Source organism: Macaca fascicularis, chromosome 7, assembly GCF_037993035.2.
Source record: "Macaca fascicularis isolate 582-1 chromosome 7, T2T-MFA8v1.1".
NCBI classification, from domain to species: domain Eukaryota; kingdom Metazoa; phylum Chordata; class Mammalia; order Primates; family Cercopithecidae; genus Macaca; species Macaca fascicularis.
In genome coordinates, this window is record NC_088381.1 from 118076356 (window position 1) to 118095908 (window position 19553).

At 38.2% G+C, this 19553-nt stretch overlaps 1 protein-coding gene across 5 annotated transcripts in view; it reads right to left on the reverse strand.

Annotated features, from left to right (window-relative positions):
- Positions 1-19553, reverse strand: part of SOS2 (SOS Ras/Rho guanine nucleotide exchange factor 2) — a 114675-nt gene that overhangs the window by 25352 nt on the left and 69770 nt on the right. For 4 of the 5 annotated variants that reach the window (XM_065548783.2, XM_065548785.2, XM_005561213.4 and 1 more), the window contains 7 exons: positions 17507-18162; positions 16955-17036; positions 14756-14878; positions 10754-10857; positions 7739-7961; positions 3242-3361; positions 2935-3097 (listed from right to left, as the gene is read on the reverse strand). In XM_065548783.2, the coding sequence (XP_065404855.1) occupies positions 2935-3097; positions 3242-3361; positions 7739-7961; positions 10754-10857; positions 14756-14878; positions 16955-17036; positions 17507-18162 (1471 nt within the window). The remainder of the gene's footprint in view (positions 1-2934; positions 3098-3241; positions 3362-7738; positions 7962-10753; positions 10858-14755; positions 14879-16954; positions 17037-17506; positions 18163-19553) is intronic. The other variant, XR_012415771.1, reaches the window with a different exon arrangement.

A 19553-nucleotide genomic window follows, 5' to 3' on the forward strand; every position in this document is an offset into this window, starting at 1 on the left:
AAACTTCCTTATGTCAAAGCATTATACATTTTTTAAATTAAAAAAGCAGATAAAAGACAAACAGAAATGAGAAAATATGTACAGTCTAAGTTTTAATATCTTTAATATATGAAAAATTCAGGGCCGGGCGCGGTGGCTCAAGCCTGTAATCCCAGCACTTTGGTAGGCCGAGACGGGTGGATCACGAGGTCAGGAGATCGAGACCATCCTGGCTAACACAGTGAAACCCTGTCTCTAAAAAAATACAAAAAAACTAGCCAGGCGAGGTGGCGGGCGCCTGTAGTCCCAGCTACTCGGGAGGCTGAGGCAGGAGAATGGCCTGAACTCGGGAGGCGGAGCTTGCAGTGAGCTGAGATCCAGCCACTGTACTCCAGCAAGGGGGACAGAGTGAGACTCCGTCTCAAAAAAAAAAAAAAAAAAGAAAAATTCAGATAAACGAATAAAATGCAGCTGAGCAATGCTTGTAATCCCAGCTACTCAAGAGGCTGGGACAGGACGATCCCTTGAGCCCAGGACTTCGAGACTGCAGTGGGCTATGATCATGCCACCGGCACTCCAGCCTGGGCGACAGAACAAGACCTTGTCTCTTTAGGAAAAAAAAAAATAAAAAATAAAAATAAATAAATAAATAAACAAAATGCAAACACCCTCCCACCAAAATGAGAGAGGAAATGAATATACAAATCATAAAGTACCCAATAAATACATATTCAACCTCACTAGTTATTAATTTATTTATTTTGAGAACAAGTTTCACTCTGTTGCCCAGGCTGGAGTGCAGTGGGGCAATCTCTGCTCACTGCAACCTCCACCTGCCAAGCTCAAGTGATACTCCTGCCTCAGCCTCCTGAGTAGCTGGGATTACAAACAAGCACATGCCACCATGCCTGGCTAATTTTTGTAGTTTTAGTAGAGATGGGATTTCATCATGTTAGCCAGGCTGGTATCGAATTCCTGACCTCAGGCGATCTGCCCACCTCGGACTCCCAAAAACGCTTGGATTACAGGCGTGGGCCACCGTGCCCAGCAGTGGCTTAAGACTAGGCTGGGTTGGCCAGGTACAGTGGCTCAGACCTGCAATCCCAACACTTTGGGAAGCCAAAGCAGGCAGATCACCTGAGCCCAGGAGTTCAAGACCAGCCTGACCTCAGGTGATCCACTTGCCTCGGCCTCCCAAAGTGCTAGGATTACAGGTAAGCCACTGCGCCGAGCCTCACTAGTTATTTTTTAAGACACGATTTAAAAATGCGATTTCTGCCCCCCACAGAGGCATGCGCTACCACGTCTGGCTAATTTTTTTTTTGTAAAGATGGGGTCTCCCTATGTTGCCTAGACTGGTCTTAAACTCCTGGGCTCAAGTGATCCTCCTGTCTCTGCCTCCCAAAGTATTGGGATTACAAGTGAGAGCCCCCACACCTGGCCAGAAGCTTTTAATAAAGCACATAATACCAAGGGGCATTTATCGTATCCTGCTACAAAACACCTTGGCAAAAGTATTAAAAGTCTTAAAGTATACAAATACTCAGACCCAGGATTTCCACCCCTAGATTATTTCTTGAAATAATCAAGCTCTTACAAAGACTTCTATATGTGAATATTCCATGATAAATTATCACAGAAAAAAATCAGAAACAATTGTCTCATAATCTACCATTGGAATAAATTATGATTTATCCATGATAGAAAACCATGAAGCCATTAAAACCTTGTTTTTGAAGATAAGCTAATACAAAAATAGAAAGCTGTTTATGAGAAAAAGGCCATAAAAATCTATGTACAATATAATCTCAATTTTGTTATTAAAAATATATATGCAAAATATCTCCCTATTTTCTATATCTCCTGAATTTTCTTTTTTTTTTTTTTTTTTTTTTTGAGACAGAGTCTGGCTCTGCCGCCCAGGCTGGAGTGCAGTGGCCGGATCTCAGCTCACTGCAAGCTCCGCCTCCCGGGTTCATGCCATTCTCCTGCCTCAGCCTCCCGAGTAGTTGGGACTACAGGCGCCCGCCACCGCGCCCGGCTAGTTTTTTGTATTTTTTAGCAGAGACGGGGTTTCACCGTGTTAGCCAGGATGGTCTCGATCTCCTGACCTCGTGATCCGCCCGTCTCGGCCTCCCAAAGTGCTGGGATTACAGGCTTGAGCCACCGCGCCCGGCCTGAATTTTCAATAGTACATGTTAAACACATATTTTATAGTTAAAAAAATAAAATACTGGGTTTTTTTTTGAGACAGAGTCTCACTCTGTAGCCCAGCCTGGAGTGTAATGGTGCAATCTCAGCTCACTGCAAATTCCGCCTCCTGAGTTCAAGCGATTCTCCTGTCTCAGCCTCCCGAGTAGCTGAGATAACAGGCGTGCACCACCATGCCCAGTTAATTTTTGTATTTTTAGTAGAGACGGGGTTTCACCGTGTTGTCCAGGTTGGTCTCGAACTCCTGAGCTCAGGTGATCCACCCGCCTCAGCCTCCTAAAGTGCTGGGATTACAGGTGTGAGCCACCACACCTGGCCAAATTTAAGTTTTTGAAAGAGTTCTTCCCATATTATTTTATTATGGACTATCTAAAGGTGATTAGGACATTATTTGTATTTTTATATTTAAAATCCATCATTTGAGACTATCAATCAATGTGTCATTGAATAAATCCACTTGGAACTTCATTACATTTAGGTAAGTACATTACACGGCAGTGTAAGTCTCATATTCTTTACAAAATACTGATATATTTTCTAATATAAGCCTAGGATTCACATATATCACACTCATATATTAACTAATATATCAACATATATGCTAATGTATTTATATCACTGTGTTTAAGAAGCAAGGATGAATTCATAAATAATTTAATAAAAATGATAGATGACAGATGAAATTTCTTTTATGCTAATTTTATCATCCCCAAGAAAAATGAAAATGTTAAGCCTAAAACTTACCTCAAAGGTATGGTCTAGTCTGTATACTGACACTGAATTTACTGCACTGACTATCTCCAATACGCCATTGAAATTATTCAAATCTTGAAAAACTTGCAGAATTTCTATAACTCTACTTAGTACTGCAACCCGTTCTTCAAAATTTTCTGCTTCCACAATGCATCTAACAACAACAAAAATTCATAGCTTAGAAAAGTTTCTTCACCTCATTTAGAAAACAAGATAATTATGTGTAGCCAGAATTTTAGCTTAAATATGACTTAATACTATGGCTATTAGGAAGTTGTAAGAGTAAATTAAAACTTACTTTTCAAACCAGAGGGTGAGATTTGTGGTATGGCGAATCATTTTTAATAAATTTGGAGAATTTATTTCTTTATCTTCTTTGGTCCACACACTTCCTACAAGTTCAGATGGTTGAACTTTCCTATGGAATTAAAAATCAGGGCAATTTAATCTATAAAGGATTAGTATTACTTAAAGATCTTCTAAAACTTAACAAGAAAAAGACAATTAACCCAAAAGATAGATGAACACATATATGAACAAGTAATTCAGAGAGGAATAGACCCAAATAGGTATAAACACGAAAACATACTTCATCCCTTACTCTGGGAAAAAAACATAAAACCACAATGAAATCCCATTTTACTCTTATTAGATGAACAAAAGTCTGATAATTCAAGGCCGGGTGCAGTGGCTCATGCCTGTAATCCCAGCTTTGCGAAGCCGAGGCAGGCGGATCACCTGAGGTGAGGAGATTGAGACCAGCCTGACCATCATGGAAAAACCCTGTCTCTGCTAAAATACAAAATTAGCCAGGCATGGTGGCGCATGCCTGTAATCCCAGCTACTTGGGAGGCTGAAGCAAGAGAATCGCTTGAACCCAGGACACGCAGGTTGCGGTGAGCTGAGATCGCACCATTGCACTCCAGCCTGGGCAACGAAAGCAAAGCTCTGTCTCAAAAAAAAAAAAAAAGAAAAGAAAAGAAAAGAAAAAGGAAAAAAAAGTCCGATAATTCCAAATGAGTAAAAATATAATGAAACAGGAACACCAATACGGAAGTAAAAATTGATACAACCGCTTTGTAAAACAATTTGGCAAGATCTCATAGTACTGAGGAGATACATACTGGATGACTCAGCAATTCGACTCTTAAGTATGCATATATCCTAGATAAACTCCGACACAAATTTATAAGAGCCAGGTGCAGCAGCTCATGCCTGTAATCCCAGCACTTTGGGAGGCTGAGGCGGATGCATCACTTGGCGTCAGGAGTTTAAGAACAGCCTGGCCAACAAGGCGAAACCCCGTCTCTACTGAAAATATAAAAAAATTAGCTCGGCGTAGTAGTGCGTGCCTGTAGTCCCAGCTACTTAGGAGGCTGAGGCAGGAGCATCGCTTGAACCTAGGAAGCAGAGGTTGCAGTGAGCCGAGATCATGCCACTGCACTCCAGCCTGGGCAATAGAGTGAGACTTGGTCTCAAAACAAACAAACAAAAAACAAAGTTATAAGAAAACGTTTACAAGAATGTTAGTGAAGCATTATTTGCAAGAGTGAATAGAGGCTCATCATCCAAAGACTGGATAAATTGTGGAGTATAAATATAATGGAACACTACACAGCATCTATTAAGCTAACCAGAACTATATTCATTCACTTGAACAAATGCCAAAAACAATTTAAGTAAACAGCATGTTGCAGAATGACATGTAAGTATATGCAGTTTAAAAAATGTGTGAAACAAGCTGAGGTGCAGTGGTGTGCACCTATCATCCCAGCTACTTGGGAGGATGAGGTGGGAGGATTGCTTGAGGCAAGGAGTTTGAGACTATCCTGGGCAACCATAATGAGATCCTATCTCAAAAAAATTAAATAAAAAAACCAGGCACAGTAGTTCCTCCCTGTAGTTTCTGCTACTGAGAGACTGAGGTGGGAAGACTGCTTGAGCCTAGAGTTTGGGGCTGCAGTGAGCTATGATCATGCCACTGCACCCCAGCCTGTGTGACAGAGTGAGACCCCATCTTAAACAAACAACAACAATAAAAAACCAGTTGGGCACTATAGCTCACACCTGAAATCTTGGCATTTTGGGAGGTTGAGGTGGGAGGACAACTTAAGGCCAAGGTCAAGACCATCCTGGGCAACACAGCAAGACCTCATCTCTATGAAATTTTTTAAAAAAAATTAGCCAGGTATGGTGGTGCATGTCTGTAGTTACTAGCTACTTGAGAGGCTGAGGAAAATTGCTTGAGCCCAGGAGTTCAAGGCTACAGTGAGCTATGACTGTGCCCCTGCACTCCAGCCTGGGCAACAGAGTGAGACCCTGTTTCTTAAAAAAAAAAAAAAAGTATACAACAATGCTATATATTGTTTATGAATCTCTGTGTATGTATATAAATTATAAAAACATAAAGAGAAATAGTAAATATCAAATTCAGGGTGGTGGTGATTTCTTAGGGGAAAGAGAGCAATAAGATTGGGGAGAATTATACAAAGGATTTCAATTTTATCTAAAATGTTTTTGTTGTTCATGAATATTAATTATATTATTTCCTATATTTTTTGAATGCCTGAGTATTTAATTAAAATTCAGACAGAAGAGCAGATTAAATCATTGTATACAGTGAGTCAGAATTACATAATTTAAAAATTGGCCAAGTACAGTGGCTCATGCCTGTAATCCCAGCATCTGGGAGGCCAAGGCAGGAGGACTGCCTGAGGCCAGGAGTTTAAGGCCAGCCTGGGCAACACAGTGAGACCCTATCACTATTTTTTTTTTTAACTGACCGGTGGCATTGCCATCAATGGCCTACAGACTTGGTTACTCATTAAAAAAACATTTTTTCATCAGTAGATTTGTGTACAAATAAGTACTTGCTAACAGTTTCTGAAATGTTTTCTTAAAGTGGCTCTATTATTTCATCAGAAATTCAGTTTACAAGACTGGGTGCGGTGGCTCATGCCTGTAATCCCAGCACTTTGGGAGGCTGGGACAGGTGGATCACTGGAGGTCAGGAATTCATGACCACCCTGGCCAACATGGTGAAACCCCATCTCTACTAAAAATACAAAAAATTAGCCAGGCATGGTGGCACACACCTGTAATCCCAGCTACTCGGGAGGTTGAGGCAGGAGAATCACTTGAACTTGGGAGGCAGAGGTTGCAGTGAGCCGAGATTGCGCAACTGCACTCCAGCCTGGGTGACAGAGCAAGACTCCATCCCCCCCTCAAAAAAAAGGAATTTAGTTTACAAATGATGTCAATATTGGGTATTTTTCTATGTCCTGAAAGTAGGTCCACATAAAGTGATGTGCTTTTTTTCTGATGTCCATTCATGTAAAACAATTACATTGTGAGAAAAAATATAATGCAGTACTATTTGCTTTTTTTTTTTACCTCAAGTAATAAGTACCTTCATTTCTACCTACCACAAATCCCACAACATAAACAAAGCTACCTGGATTCTAAATTACTTAAAATATAACATAACATTTTGAGTCAAGTCTGGTTCTGAATGGCATAGCCAGTGCAAACTAAGCAAATTCTAAAGAACATAAAGTAAACATAATATAGTAAAGGTACCTTACTATATTACCTATTATCACTAAATTTTATATAGTCTTGCTTTTCCCAGTGTAATCTTTATTTAAAAATTGGCTGCTTAATTCCTTGAGAATATTTTTATTTTATTTTTGAGATAGGGTCTCACTCTGTCATTCAAGCTGGAGTGCGGTGGCACGATCTTGGCTCACTGCAGCCTCGACCTCAAGTGACCTTCCCACCTCAGGCTCCTGGGCAACTGGGACTACAGGCCCGAGCTGCCATGCCTGGCTATTTTTTGCAGTTTTTGTACGACGGAGTTTGCCATGTTGCTCAGGCTCGTCTTGAACTCCTGGTCTCAAGTGATCTGCCCACCTCAGCCCCTTAAAGTGCCGGGGTTATAGGCATGAGCCATCATGCCCAGCCAAGCATATTTATATTTTAAAAGGGGGCTCCTATACTACTCACAATTGTGATACGGAATCAACCTAAATGTCCAATAACAGATTAATGAATAAAGAAAATGTGGTATATATACACAATGGAACACTATTCGGCCATAAAAAAAGAATGAAAGCCCATCATTCAAGGCAACATGGATGAGCCTGGAGGACCTTATGTTAAGCAAAATAAATCAGGCACAGAAAGAAAAATATAACATGTTCCCATTCATATATGAAAACTAAAAAAATTACGAACTTATGGAAGTAGAGAGTAGAACTGCAGGTATTAGTGGCTGGGAAGGATTTGGAGGAGGGGAAAACAGGTTGGTGTAGAAAAGTTTTTGATGGAATAACAGTAGTGACATTTTTTGACAGAGAGCTGTTACATGCAAGGCCTGTACCCTTCGCAAGAGCCTGAGATGTAAATGAGAAAAGAAAACCCATCTCACACAATATTCTATTCATTTAGCTGCTAAGGGCCTAGCATCCATACTAACTGACTTGACTGACTGACCTCAAACTAAACCAAGGTGAGAAAGTATTAGGAGCTGGAGACAGGTGGTAGACTTGAAAATCTTCTTCCTGCCATTCCTCTTGTGATGGATTGCTAGTCCCCAGTCTAGGCCTAAATAGTGATATAAGACTTTTACTTGCAGGGCAGACTAGTTAAAAACTGTGCTATGACCTTTCCTCTAATCCCATGAGAGTAGATGAGGTATTTTTAAGCACTCATGAATAATGTGCAAAATGTTTTGAAAATACGTAATGTTCAAGGTTCTTAAAAATAAAGCAAGAAATTAACATTAATTGTCTACCTGTAGAGATCAGACTCCAAAAGTGTCAGCTGACGTGCAATTTCTATTGGATGAAGTGTCATGAGATCAAATGTTTCAAACTGTCCTGGTTTGCTGATATGCCATTCAATTGCTGGAGGTGGACTTTCAAAGGTAATATTATGGCTTATTCCGTTTGCCTGAGCTTGCTTCTTCCTCTTGATGATCTTAGCGATTGACTCTACCCATTTCTTCATAGCTTTCCCTGGAAAAAGAACACATAAACAAAAATGTCTTTTACTTGACACACATGACTACAAATCTTCATTTAATCCTTAACTTTCGCCCAGCCTCAACAATTACCAATACACGGCCAATTTTTATTTTATCTAACCCTAAATATGACAGAACATATGTTATTCTGAAACAAATCCAAGACATCATATTTCATTCATATTTAAGCATCTTTAAAACACTCTTTAAAGTAATAACCACAACACCATTATCACACATAAAACTGACAACTTCTTAATACATTGTTGTCTTCAAGAATTTTGTCACTGTTCACATTTCTCTGATTATTTTCCTTTTTTTTTTTTTTTGAGACAGGGCCTTGCTCTGTGGCCCAGGTTGGAGTGCAGTGGTGCAATCTCAGCTTACTGCAACTTCCATGTTGCAGGCTCAAGCGATCCTCCCACCTCAGCCTCCCGAGTAGCTGGGACTGCACATACCACCACACCTGGCCAATTTTTGTTTTTTTTTGGTTTGTTTTTTTTTTGAGATGGAGTCCCACTCTGTCACCCAGGCTGGAGTGCAAAGGCGTGATCTCAGCTCACTGCAACCTCTGCCTCCCGGGTTCCAGCAATTCTCTTGCCTCAGCCTCCTGAGTAGCTGGGATTACAGGCACACGCTACCACACCCAGCTAATTTTGTTGTATTTTTAGTACAGATGGGGTTTCACCATGTTGGCCAGGCTGGTCTCGAACTCCTGACCTTGTGATCCGCCCGCCTCGGCCTCCCAAAGTAATGGGATTACAGGCATGAGCCACCGCGCCCGGCCTAATTTTTGTATTTTTAGTAGAGACGGGGTTTCTCCATGTTGCCCAAGCTGGTTTTGAACTCCTGGACTCAAGTGATCTGCCTGCCTTGGCCTCCCAAAGTGTTGGGATTACAGGCATGAGCCACTGCGCCCGGCCATATTTTCTTATAGTTAGTCTGAAAAGGGATCTGAACAAGAAGGCACGTATTGCATTGAGTCAACGTGTCTCAAGTCTCCTTTAATCTACAGGTTACTGCTTTATTGCATATTTTTGCTTGCACTTTGTGGAAGAAATTGTCATTTGCCATGTTTTTCTGTCCTCTATATTTTCTGTAAAGTGAGATATAGTGACTTGGTCTGATTCAAGATTAATTTTATGACACAAATACTTGCCAAGAATACTTCTAACAGGAGGCATATCTAGTTACCTTTTTGCGATGTCACCCATCCACTCATGACAATTCCCTGGGTTTATTATTTTACTAGGAACTGAGAAATGTGATATTCTACCATTCCTTCTTCACTTACTAGTTGAAATACTTCCACAAAAATAAACTTTTCCTCATGAACAACTTTGGACATTAACATAACCATTTACTTAATTTATTCTAGTGTGTGTGTGTATTTTAGAAGCTTCTTAGATTGTGTCTAATCCAGTGTTCTCACTTAGAATATAAATTTTCGTTTTTTGTTTGTTTTGAGACAGGGTCTGACTCTGCCCAGGCTTGTGTGCAGTGGCGCAATTTCAGGTCACTGCAGCCTCGAGCTCTGGGCTTAAGTGATCGCTTCACCTCAGCCTCCTGAGTAGCTGGGACTACAGGCGCATGCCACCATGCTTGGCTATTTTTTGTATTTTTTGTAGAGACTGGGTTTTGCCATTTTGCCCAGACTGGTCTCAAACTCCTGGGCTCAAGCAATCAGCCCACCTCTGCCTCCCAGAGTGCTGGGATATTCTAGGTGTGAGCCATTGCACTGGCCTAGAATACAATTTGAAAATGTAGTATTATGAAAATTTTAAGGCACACATTAAAATGTATCATAAACATCTCAAATTAGAAACAAAGGAATAACATTCTTAACTTTAAATAATATTCCCCTTAAAGAACAAGTAGAACACGAAATAAGTTACACTTGTTATAGTATTTGTAATGCCCTATAATGTCAAATAAAACATAAGTGTTCTTGATTCAGTAATATACATTTGATGACACATTTGTTTAAATGTTCATGGCCTAGGATTTCATTTCTTGGGCTATGATTCTGAAACTTAAAGTAGAAAACTCCTCTCTTTCAGATTTCAGAAATACACCAAAAACATTTCAGAAGACGTAAATATTATAAGAAAGCTGTTAATCATTAAAATTAAAGAAAAGATTAAAGAAAGTAAGAAAACATAAAATTACACATATTTTATTCAGTTGAAGAAATGGCAACCTTGCAATGAGATAAAATTAAATAGCTTAAATTTATTAAAGAGGACTTTTGACTTCTTTAAAAGAAATATTCTCCTCAAAAACTTGAAAAGGCAAAGTTCTGAGACCTCAGATGATTCTAAACATATATGAGCTTCTTGCCATCTATAAAAAACATTCCAAATTTTATTTCAGCTTTTTAAAAATGAAAAATGCTGGCCAGGCATGGTGGCTCATGCCTGTAATCCCAGCGCTTTGGGTAGCTGAGGCAGGTGGATCACCTGAGGTCAGGAGATCGAGACCAGCCTGGCCAACATGGTGAAATACCATCTCTACTGAAAATACAAAAATTAGCCAGGCGTGATGGCATGTGCCTGTACTCCCAGCTACTTGGGAGGCTGAGGCAATAGGATCACTTGAATCTGGGAGGCGGAGGTTGCAGTGAGCTGAGATGGCACCGCTGCACTCCAGCCTGGACAACAAAGCAAAGTTGTTTCAAAAAAAAAAAAAAAAAAAGGAGAAATGTTTTAGTTTCTTAAAGTCACACAGATTTGAACATAAACTCATGTGCAATATAAGATTCAATCAAACCTTTAAATAATATACCTCTTACACTTGAAATGAAGGATTCTAGTCTTTCAAGCAATTCCAAATCTCTTTCAAAGTCATAAAAATGATGTTCAACCCAATGCCGAAATACATTTAAGATCCTGATAAAATGGAAAGAAACACATTTTAGTGAAACATAAGTGTTCAATTACACTTCTTCCTTCTCTAATGCCATGATGATAGCTTTATATACAAGAGTCAACATAATACTCAAAGACTCTCTAATTTGTATTTAATTAATACCTTAAGTGCTTCAACGACAAGAGGAGAGTAGGTCTCCAAACTGTGTATTATTTATTAATAAAACATATACTTTTAACATATTTATAAGCATAAAAATAGTGGTTTCTGTACTTCCCATTTATGTTAAAGTACCTTTTCTTTATTCATATGTAGAAAACTTATGCTTTATATTACAAAAGCTATTGTAAGTTCATAAAAAGCACTTTTAAGATTTAAATTTTGATATTTTTTCATATCAAATGGAAAACCAACTAAGATGCTTAAAATGGAAAACCAACTAAGATGCACTATATCTGGTTTTAAATTCAAGTACTATCATCAAATTTCTTTCTTTTTTTTTGAGACGGAGTTTTGTTCTTATTGCCCAGGCTGGAGTGCAATGGTGCGATCTTGGCTCACCGCAACCTCCAACTTCCGGGGGTTCAAGTGATTCTCCTGCCTCAGCCTCCCAAGTAGCTGGGATTACAGGTGCCCGCCACCATGCTGGGCTAACTTTTGTATTCTTAGTAGAGATAAGGTTTCACCATGTTGACCAGGCTGGTCTCGAACTCCTGACCTCAGATGATCTGCCCATCTCGGCCTCCCAAAGTGCTGGGATTATAGGCATGAGCTACCATGCCCAGCCTATCATCAAATTTCTATGTAATCTACACATAAACCTACAGTCTCTTATTTCATTTCAAAAGAAAAAAATAGAAGAACTGTTTTGTTTTACAGTATCACAAATATGATTACCTATAACAAAGAGAGATTTAATCAACCTTGCCAATGGAAAGGAAAGGAAAGACAAGGGGAGAGGGAAGAGGAGGAAAGTGGAGGAGGAAGAAGGGAAAGGGAAAGAGAAAGGGAAGGAAAAAAGGAAGAAAAGAAGGAAACTAGTAGGCAAGCCATGGAGAGAAAATATTTGTAAAATGTTTATCTGACAAAGGACTGGCGTTCAGTCCTACCCAATTTACTCCTACAACTCAGTAATAAAAAGACAAGTATCTCAATAAAAATTAGACAGAGGACTTGAACAGATTCTCCACAAAATAAGTATGAATGAAATACCGCTACACCCAACAGTATGGGTAAGGCACAAAGACTGACATTACTAAACATTGATGAGAATATGAAGCAACTAGAACATTGTTGGTGAGAATGTTTGGGAAGTTTTGGCAGTTTCTTTCAAACCTAAACACACACATATCTTATGACCCAGCCACTCCACTCTGAGTTATTTATCCAAGAAAAGTGAAAAATATTCACAGTAAGACTGGTAAGATAAAGTTCACAGCGGCTTTATTCATAATAATAAAAAACTAGTAAAAGCCCATGTATCTTTCAGTGGGAAAATTAATAAACTGGTATATTCATATAATAAAACACAACCTCGTAATAAAATAAACCATTGATATACAAGCAAAACCATGGATGAAATTCAAAAGCATATTAAGTGAAAGAAGACACAACATTGAGTTTGTAAGAATGCATTTATGTAAGACTCTAAAGCAGGTAAAACTAATCTATGGAGGGAGAAATTGGAACACTGCCTTTGGGCGTGGGAACAAAACTGATGAGAAGGAACGTAAGGGAACTTTCTGGGGTGTAGTAACATTCAATATCGTGAAAGGTGTTTGGATTATAGAGATGCATGTGTTAAAACTCAACAGAAGTACACTTAAGATGTGTGTACCTTCTGTCTTCAGTGGAAGCAAGAAAAAATGTATTTCATTAAATGCACATTTTAGAACAAAAGAAAAACAAACACTGAACTGTTAATGACACACAAGTTGAAGTATTTAAGGAGTGTACTTCAAAATTCATATAAAAATTAATGAATGAACTGATAGATGAATGATAAATGAACAGATACATGAATAGCTATGAATAGATGAATACATATCTAGGTGGAGGGTTTAGGGTGTTCATTTTAAAATTCTCAATTTTGCTGTATGTTAAAATTTTTCATAATAAAATGTTAGAAAAATTACTACCATCCATTTTACTAGAAATCTTTCAATATTTATATAACAGGTTTAATAACTTGGCCTGGATTTCAGAGTTTTCAACTCCATCCAATTCCATATAGGTAATCTCATCTACTACTTCTTGCATTCAATGCTTACATTCCTCTCAGGTCAATGTCCTTACCTGTGTCCTCAGCACACCATTCTTATTTCTGCCTTCTTACCTTTCTTCATACTATTTCCCATGACCCTGAATACCTACAATCACCTTTCTACCTATCTAAAGCCTATACATCCTTTAGGGGCAATCTCAGATTTTACCTTCTCCAAGATGCCTTCCCTAGTTACTCTGGTCTAATCTTTGCTATTCCTGAAATTTTATAGGGTTGTATTTTTTCTAAGTCACTTAAACACTCAAAGTAGAACAATACATAACTGTTTCATGTGCCTTTTTCCCCCAGTAAGGTCCCCAATAAAGCCATAATATCATGACAGTCTGTTATTTTTGTACTTAGCATAGTTATAAGTACAGGACTGAGAATACAGCAAATGCTTAGAAATACATACTTAAAGAGCTTATATGACTGAGAATCAAATATCATACTCCCACCTCTACCCCACCCAATAGCAACCTCATAAATGTATGTCTCATATCAAGGGATTTCATGTGAGTGTAGATAAGTACAAATGCATCACAGCTAGCAGAAAAAACTAATTACTTATTTATTGCTGATACATAAATAATCTCATCTTCTTATACAAAGAATGACATGTTAAAAGTTTTAGTGAAAGACATACAGCTGGGAGCACTATCATTCTTCTAAAACTGCATTTATTTGTGGCAATTATCCTGGGAAATAAATAACTAATATACTCAGTTCCAAAATTACAATTTATTGGTCAACAGTAAACAAGGACACTTGAAATTTACAGAGAAAAAATTTAGATTATATATAATTAATAAGATAACTTGGTTTCCAATGGAAGGGGGTATATAATACTTTGGTTACTTGGACTGTAAAGAGGGCTAATCAAAGGATTAGCTCTAAGGATTAGCAATTTTCAATGCTTAGTGGTAAACACACACACACACACACATACACACACACACACACAGACTAAGAAAATCAGACATGAGTCCTGCCACTCTCTTCATATAACTTAGCTCAAATTACTTAATCTTGCTAGGTTTCAATTTCCTTATATATAAAGTAGGAATAGTAATCATGTTGTAAGAATGAGATTAAAAAGATAAAACATTTAGGGTAATCCCTGGCACATAGTAGTATTTATTAACTGGAAGCTTCTATAATCAAATACATTTTTAGAAATTATTGCAATGGTTTCTTAAACAAATGTCTATATATTTTGTGAGAGATAAGTGGGAAAACGGCTAGAACTTCCACACTTCCACAAATATTATAAATTGTAAAAAAGCCAGGATTACTATATGATCACAAAGGGAAATGAAGGAAAAAAGTGTGAAAAAAGGTTGACAGCAGGCAAGCTCATATGAAATTTTATAATTTTTACTTACTATAACAAATAGGTATCCTGCTACGTAAGCATAACATATCACATGCCAGAGATATGTGATGCAAATACAGGATATTTCAATGGTTGAATTTCTTCAGGGTATTTAAGAATACCTTCACTGAGAAAGAACTTTTTTAGTTTTACTTAACTGTTGTGAAGTTAAAAATATTACCTATATTTGAATTAAAAGCTGAGAACTTTTGTGTTAACTATATATTGAAAACTGACACATAAAATATGTATACATATATATAAAATATTCAAACCAAACCTAAGTTGTACTGGTTGGACGTATTCCTTGCGAAATCTTTTAAGGTCTGCACTGATTGGCTGCTCGCCTTTCTCTATTGCCAGTTTGTCTGCGTCAGTAGGTTCTGGCTCTGGGATTTCAAACCTAAGAAGAAAAGCAAAAGGAGAAAAATCTGTTCATACATAATGAAAATACAAGGAGGAAAACATTGTGACCAAGCAACCTTCTTTCCTACCACTTCCATGAAAAGTGGATTACTGTTAAACTTCCCTTAAGGTATGGTATACTACAAAAAACTGTCCTTTGGCTATACAAAACTAAGGTTTTGTATTCTTACTTTCATAAAAACTAAAGTTTTGCTTTTTAGCACTGATCAATACGGAAAAGGTCCAGTGGAAAGAGCCAAGGAAAGAATTCATAAGCAATTTAAAGAACATGATAGAAATGGCTTACTTAATCTGTCTTTAATATTTATATTATTAAAATGAAAGTAGGCTAATAAATTTTTTTTTTTTTTTTTTTTTGAGATGGAGTCTCGCTCTGTCGCCCAGGCTGGAGTGCAATGGCACGATCTCAGCTCACTGCAAGCTCCGCCTCCCGGGGTCAAGCAATTCTCTGCCTCAGCCTCCTGAGTAGCAGGGATTACAGGCACGTGCCACCACGCCTGGCTAATTTTTGTATTTTTAGTAGAGACGGAGTTTCACCAACTTGGCCAGGCTGGTGTTGAACTCCTGACCTCGTGATCCACCCACCTCGGCCTCCCAAAGTGCTGGGATTACAGGCGTGAGCCACCGCGCCCGGCCATAAATTTCTTTAAATGAGTACAAATTCAAAGAGAGGGCCAAAACTGAATATTTAACAATATTTAAATAATTTACCTAAGTGGATAAGATAAAAATTAAAAAAATTGCTCAAAACATAGGAAATACAGCTAAACTATAAGTCTAACAAGTGTGCTTTCTTTTTCTGGACATGGAAACAGAACTAAGTAGATCTTTATAGCACATTACACTGATTCAGTCTGGTAAATTTAGTTTCATAAAACAACATAGTGATAGAGATCTAGAATTATATCTTGATAATACAGTTGATAAGCTTTGGTATAAGTAATAAGTTTTAGTAAGTTTTAAAATGTAAAACAAAAAATCATTTTGGAGTTCAGATTCTACATTTTAAACTATAAAACATTTAAAAAAGTATACTATAAAACAAATAAAAAAAATTCAACCCAACACTGATTTTTAAAAGTTAATCATAATAAAGGAATTGCTGATTTTTTAGGTTTAATAATGATACCTGATTTAAAAAAAATAAGAGTCTATATTTTCTAGAGATACATAGAAAAATATTTATAGATGAATTATGTTGTCTAGGATCTACTTCAAAACAATCATGGGGTGGGGTGTTTAAATTTGTAGGGAAACCGATGAAACAATGAGTTGATAATTACTGAAGGTGGCTGATGGATAAATGGGTTTATTATATTCTTCTATCTGCTCTTGTATATGTTGTGAAAGTTTTCATAACAAGTTTGTTTTAAAAGTGGAAAGTATTTGGCAAAGTAGTCTACAGTAAAAAAAAAAAAGTGGTAAGTAGAAAAGTCTCTTTTAAGAAAGTATCATTTTATTACACAGAACAATATTCATTAAAATCTAGTGCTTTCATCCTCCAAAGTAGTCTTTCTGATTACCACTTGAAATTTTTTTTTTTTTTTTTTTGGAGACGGAGTCTCGCTCTGTCACCCAGGCTGGAGTGCAGTGGCCGGATCTCAGCTCACTGCAAGCTCCGCCTCCTGGGTTTACGCCATTCTCCTGCCTCAGCCTCCTGAGTAGCTGGGACTACAGATGCCCCGCCACCTTGCCCGGCTAGTTTTTTTTGCATTTTTTAGTAGAGATGGGGTTTCACCGTGTTAGCCAGGATGGTCTCGATCTCCTGACCTCGTGATCCACCCGTCTCGGCCTCCCAAAGTGCTGGGATTACAGGCTTGAACCACCGCGCCCGGCCCACCACTTGAAATATTTCTAAGAGCTGAAAAGATCTGTGTTATAAACAGATTTTGGGGAGTACTCTTATTTGAAGAGAATAGTAATACTGCCGATTTAATGCCAAATAAAATATGTTCAATAAGTACTTGAGTATTTATTAGGTACTAGGCACTTTACAAAATACAGTTAATTTTTCACAAAATGTCAATATAAGTGAAATACATATTTTTCTTACCGTTCAATCAGTAAGCTCAGCAATTCCTGTGGTTTACAAAATGAACGATATGTGGTAAGAAAAGTACGAACAAAATTGGGATCTGAAAAGGCAGAGCATAAAACAGGTTTCATGTTTAATGTATTCAGTTTAATTAACTCAAAGTACCATATTTGGAGGCCTTCCTCCCTTTTTCTTTTTACTTTGGCTCCTCAGATTGTGGCTCTTCCTGACAATCATGGTACTGGCAGGATACCATAGTATCCCTGCCATATACAGAGAAATACTGACATAGAGAATATACTATGGTATATTCTTAATAAACGAGAATTGTTTTCAAATTCGAAATTCATAAATACATATATTTTATGAATATTCAATAATTAATGAAGTTAACAATATTACATTTTTACACATTTAATTCCTTCTCTTATTTATTCTTTTTGTTTTTGCAGTATTTTTGTATTTTGGAGGCAATCCGTTTTTTCTCCAAGCCTCAAATATTTTTGAGCATCCTTAAAAAGCTTTTGGGTCCCAGGCCCTAGGTCAGCAGGTGTAATGAGTTTCACATACCTGCATACATATGATATGTTAACCTTTCAATTAACTTCACTACAGTTCCTCCTTTAATAATGGGGATGCCACTTCTACTTTGCAAGTTGTCTTCAAAAACAATGTTTTCCTCAGAGTCTTTTACTACAAAACGATATACTTCAGGACTTGGTAATCTCAGTGGTTGCTCATTTTCTTCTTTCAGTAATACTGAATCTAACATTCGATCTAGAGTACTACGATAATGAAGAGAAATAAGGGCTGCCATCCAGTTGTTTTTTTCTTCAGCAGACTTAGCAGCAAATACTACGCTGTTCTCATCTTTGGATACTAATTCAAAAGCATGCTTGCACTCACAAGTATCTTCTTTATCACAAATTTGTATTTTCCTCATGACAAATTTTTCTTTTAACCTGTATTCTGCACTACTGTAACCTGGAAGCCGAGTCTGGCCATGATTAGGTTTACAACTGATCATTAAGCCATCAAACAGAAAAATATGCCGTTCATGTTTGGCACCGATTCTTGTCAATGGTCCCTCCATAATGAATTCATTACAACACTGTCCAATATCTTTGCCTTCCCATCCATCGATATTTTTCTGAATTTCATTCATTTTTTTGATAGCCAGGTGTTTGCTTCTTAATTGGTGACTATAAAAAGGGCAAACAGGATCTCTAAAAAAAACAAACAAACAATAGAGCTTATTCAATAGCTAGGCAACCCAAATGGTTTCAAGCATAAACCATCTCAAATCATGTGAGAAAAATATTAAATAACCAATCAGTAGCTTTTACACACAGCATTTAGTTCTAACTTTGCCACTAAATAATACATCCCTCAATTTCATTATTATGAAAGAGAAGTACTACTGGCTCTATAAGAACTAAAATTACAAAAAATCCTAAATTTCTTTCATAGATTATACTTTTAAACATTTATTAAGTCTATCCTAATAATATAACAGTGCTAATCTTTTTATTTTTTATTTTTTTGAGACGAAGTCTTGCTCCTGTCCCCAGGCTGGAGTGCAATGGCATGATCTTGGCTCACTGCAACCTCTGCCTCCCGGGTTTAAGTGATTCTCCTGCCTCAGCCTCCCGAGTAGCTGGGATTACAGGTGCCTGCCACCATACCTGGCTAATTTTTGTGTTTTTAGTAGAGACGGGGTTTCACCATGTTGGCCAGGCTGGTCTCGAATTCCTGACCTCAGGCGATCTGACCACCTAGGACTCCCAAAAACGCTGGGATTACAGGCGTGAGCCACTGCGCCCAGCAGTGGCTTAAGACTAGGCTGGGTTGGCCAGGTGCAGTGGCTCAGACCTGCAATCCCAACACTTTGGGAGGCCAAAGCAGGCAGATCACCTGAGCCCAGGAGTTCAAGACCAGCCTGGGCAACATAGCAAAACCCTGTTTCAACAAAAAATACAAAAATTAGGCAGGTGTGGTGGCATGTGCCACCCAGCTATGTCAGTCCCAGCTACTCCAGAGGGTTGAGGCAGGAGGACCACTTGAGCCCAAGAGATTGAGGCTGCTGTGAGCTGAGATCACATCACTGCTCTCCAGCCTGGGCAACAGAGTGAGACCCTGTCTCTTAGAAACAAGAAAAAAAGGTTGGGCACGGTGGCTTACACCTGTAATCCCAGCACTTTGGGAGGCTGAGGTAGGTAGATCATTTGAGGTCAGGAGTTCAAGACCAGCCTGGCCAACATGGTAAAACCCCATCTCTACTAAAAATACAAAAATTAGCTGGGCATGGTGGCGGGCTCCTGTAGTCCCAGCTACTTGGGAGGCGGAGGCAGTAGAATCACTTGAACCCAGGAGGTGAAGGTTGCAGTGAGCTGAGATTATACCACTGAACTCCAGCCTGGGCAATAGAGACTCCTTCTCAAAAAAAAAAAAAGGAAAGGAAAAGGAAAAAAGAGTAAAAAGAGTAAGTGACCAAGATAAAAGTATATAAAAGCACGACAAGCACAACTTTCAAGAATGTAACTATCACAAAAAATCACACTTCTTTAGAAAACCAGGCATCAGAGACAGCGAAGTAAGCAGAGGCATTCACATTTTC